The following is a 3,693-nucleotide window of genomic DNA, read 5'->3' on the forward strand; positions in this document are numbered from 1 at the left end:
AAATTACTTTCTTTGTAGATTTGAACCATCTCGAGAGGGGTTAGAATTATTTATTTCTTTATAAAAAAAATTAAGCATTTGCTGTGAACAAATAATTTTAGGGTCCACAGTTGTCTACAACTTGCAATAAAAATACCATATACCAGCAATTGAAATTAATAAAATATAAAAAATAATAATTGATTCTTAAATGTTCCCAGCAATTTGCACATGGCCTTGCTCTACCATATCTCTTTTTTCATGGATCTTGTTTATTTGTCTCCTCAACCAATTACAAAAAAACCATTATAAAATTTATAAAAAATAATAAAAAGGTATACATAATGCACAGAATCTCTTCATACATTACATAAAAAAAATAAGAAGTAATAGTACATGCAAAATATTACAAAATGGAGTAAACCCCCAAAAAAAGAAAGAAAGAAAGAAAGCACTCATGACAACTAGAAAACATTAATAATATTTAGGGTATTATTTAGACAAGCCATTGACAATAAGGCAGAGTTGCACCGAAGAAAAAGCAAAAAAGTCTTATAAACATATTTTGATTTTTTTTCTATTATTTTGATTTCTTGTCCCCTAATAAATCTTCTGAATATGTTCCTCATGATTTTTTTCTTGTTTTTTCTTCATGCTGAAGGAAAAAGGAGTAAAGAAAAAGAAGGAAAACCCTTGATACAGACACATTCAAACTCCCTGCTCGAACCCTCTCGAGCCGGTTTGCCAGGTGGGTTTCATCTGAGATTTGTTGTTCCGTAACACTACTTCAGCTTCTGTTCTTGCACTTCTCTACTGCTCTTGGAGCTGCAATATCATAAGAAAGACAAATAATCAGTGATAAAATTTTACGTTTAGATCCCATTGTTTAAGATTGGAAGAATGGCCACAGTACTGACCGAGTCCAATTGCTTCAGATCCCTTCATGATTCGCAAGCGTTTGCATGAATCGACGAACATTCTGTAGAATTGTAGAGACGGATTAGTGAGTTAATCATGAGATTAAGTTGCCAAGATTACAAAACGTAAGTTTGATTTTGGAGTTGGAAGCTTACTCCCATGGGACATCACCAACAAGCATCCAGTCTCCGTCTTTGTCTTCATAAGTAGGAACATACTCAGAACCATTCAAGAGGTCTATCAATTTGCTCTCGTTCATGAAATCTTTCATTCCTTGTGACCCACAGTTACCAATAGTGAAGGAGCTGAACATTTTGCCCAGGGCATCAGAGAGTTCTGGGTAACTCTTGTACAATTTCAAGTCCACCTTGCGCAGATATGGTGCTCCATCCATGCTGACCTTAACGAAGGCCGCCGCCACAGTGGCGGTGGTGGTGTTGCTGCTGCCGGCCTTGTCGCCCTCGACGTCGGAGCTGTTCTTCTGGACGGCCATGATGTTCTTCCGGAAGGACCTGACTGGTGGCCATCCCACGACTTGTGCCCTGAAATCCAATGTGCCCCCAACTTTAAGCAACTAGCTAGATCATTTCATTCTTTTACGATAAACATAAAATCATAATGATTCAAAGCAAGGAAATAACAAAAAAATATATAATGGAAATTATTGGAATTCCATTCTATGGTAAAAGAGAATTATATTTAATATTATATATTATATATCCAAGTAATGAAAATATGAATGTGGCAGTACTTTATTATTGACATTTACCAAAGTTTGGTAGCTTGGCTGTGGACTATCTTGGCCACTTTCCTGTTAAACCTTTGAATTATTGTTTGGTTGTTGGGAAAAGTACTAAAGATTCCACATGTTTTGTTTTTTTCCGTCTTTTTCCCGACAAACAACCAAAGCCATCAAACATCCCAAATTAAACTGTTTTTTCACTTTACAAGGCCAAGATTCAATGGAGACTCATCTTCTTAATCTCCAAATCAATATTCAACACCTGGAAGAAATTTTCAATGACTAATTTCAGATAAGAACAGGCTCATGCATGCTCACGTCTTGATCCATTGAACTTTCAATTACTATATGTTACTTTCCCAACAAGGAAATGAAAACAGAGATTTGAGAAACAAGGTTAAACCAAGAAATTAAAAAGAAAATGGTAGCTTACTTTGCAGGGGGCTTTGCAGGGTCAGCAGAGCGAGGAGCAACAGTGGTCTTCTCCTTAACCTTCTCAGCTTCATCTGCCACTGCCTCCTTTGCTGTTGAAAGGTTAAGCTTCAAATCAACGGTCTCCGAAAACCCTCTTTTCCCGTTGTTTTTCAGCAATTCACCGTCGTTCCCGTTTCCTCCCGGTAATCCTAGACGTAACTCCGTCTCTTCGAAATTAATCATGCTATACTTGCCACACGCCGCGTCCATAATGCTAGTCATTATGAGAAATTAAACATCAAATTTACGTGAAAAAACTCGTGAATCGATCCAACTTCAATCTCGTTCCATTCTCCCAAAATATCTCTCTTTGATTTTTTTTTTTTTCCTTTTGCTTCTTTCTTTTTTCCTTTGTGTTCTCTCTTGATAGTTTGTTTGCTAGAGGAAGTGCATGTAAGGTGTGGGAGGAGGGAATATGTGAAAATGTGTGGGGGGGGGGGGGAAGAAGGCCAAAAAATGGTTCTGTGGAAAGATAATATATGGTTTTGGAATATTATGTTAGGGGATTCTCGACGGCGATGATGATACCACGTGGAAGAAAGCGTTAGTTGGACCGTCCACGGGTTGTCGGGGAAGGTGATGTCATGGATGATGTCATATTTAGAATGATTGTGTGAGTGAGTGGACATACGTAGTTGGCGTTGTTTGCCTTCCTTTGTTTCCTAGGCTCCACCTATTAATGATCCCATATGCACCAAATATATTATATATTTCTATATATATAATTTGATTTTTTTAACTTTATGGAGTCATTAAACTAATTCCATTTCCTTTAGTAATTCCTAGTTTAATTACATTTGGAGGGAATTAACATTGAATAAATTAATCATCATAGTAAATATTCTGATAAAATTTTATGTTAAGTGTGCATTTGATCAATTTGATTTTAAAATTTTAAAAATCAAAATAATTACTCGCATATAAAATTATCAAACCGATTGAACTATACTATGAAATTGAAATAATCGAAATTGACTAATGTTCGATGGATTTGTTCGAATTTACTGGTTTTTCAGTATTTATATTATATATAAAAATTAATAATTATTATTGAAATTTATCTTATATATGCATTAATAATCTTTTTATATATTATATATTTAGAAATATCTACTTTTTGGATGATTAATTGAAAATTTTAGATATTAAAAATAATAAAAATTAGAGAATAAATCAGAACAAATAACTGATGAAAATTAAATTTAAGCAAATCGAATTGAATGAAGTAAATTCAATTCGATTTTGATGAATTAATTCAATTGGAATATATTAATACTCACTCCTAATTACATGTGCAAATAAAAAAATTATATTAATATAATAAAATATTACTCAACAACATCTATAACATATACATGACATAACTATTACAATAATAAATTAATGAATAGACTAAATAAACCAACATCAATCAGATGAATCTCACATTTGATAGGAATTGAATCAAGTTGCAATGACAATATAATACATGTTACAATTTTATTTTTTTTAGGTTGAAAATATAATGTAAGTAGTGCCATTCTCCAAGGTTACCCATTAAAATCCTTTTCATCCTTCACATTCTTATCCACACTCTCTCC

At 33.6% G+C, this 3,693-nt stretch overlaps 1 protein-coding gene across 1 annotated transcript; it reads right to left on the reverse strand.

Moving 5' to 3' along the window:
- Nucleotides 1-271: 271 nt before the first annotated feature.
- IAA16 (indoleacetic acid-induced protein 16) lies at nucleotides 272-2,482 on the reverse strand. The gene is made up of 4 exons (XM_021427652.2): nucleotides 2,073-2,482; nucleotides 1,053-1,439; nucleotides 897-958; nucleotides 272-804 (listed from the first exon to the last, which is right to left on the reverse strand). The coding sequence occupies exons 1-4, from the start codon at nucleotides 2,333-2,335 to the stop codon at nucleotides 767-769; spliced, it is 750 nt and encodes a 249-aa protein (XP_021283327.1). The 5' UTR covers nucleotides 2,336-2,482; the 3' UTR covers nucleotides 272-766.
- Nucleotides 2,483-3,693: the final 1,211 nt, after the last annotated feature.

Source organism: Theobroma umbraticum, unplaced genomic scaffold, assembly GCF_002168275.2.
Source record: "Theobroma umbraticum cultivar Fairchild unplaced genomic scaffold, ASM216827v3 scaffold_147.0, whole genome shotgun sequence".
Classification (NCBI taxonomy): Eukaryota; Viridiplantae; Streptophyta; class Magnoliopsida; order Malvales; family Malvaceae; genus Theobroma; species Theobroma umbraticum.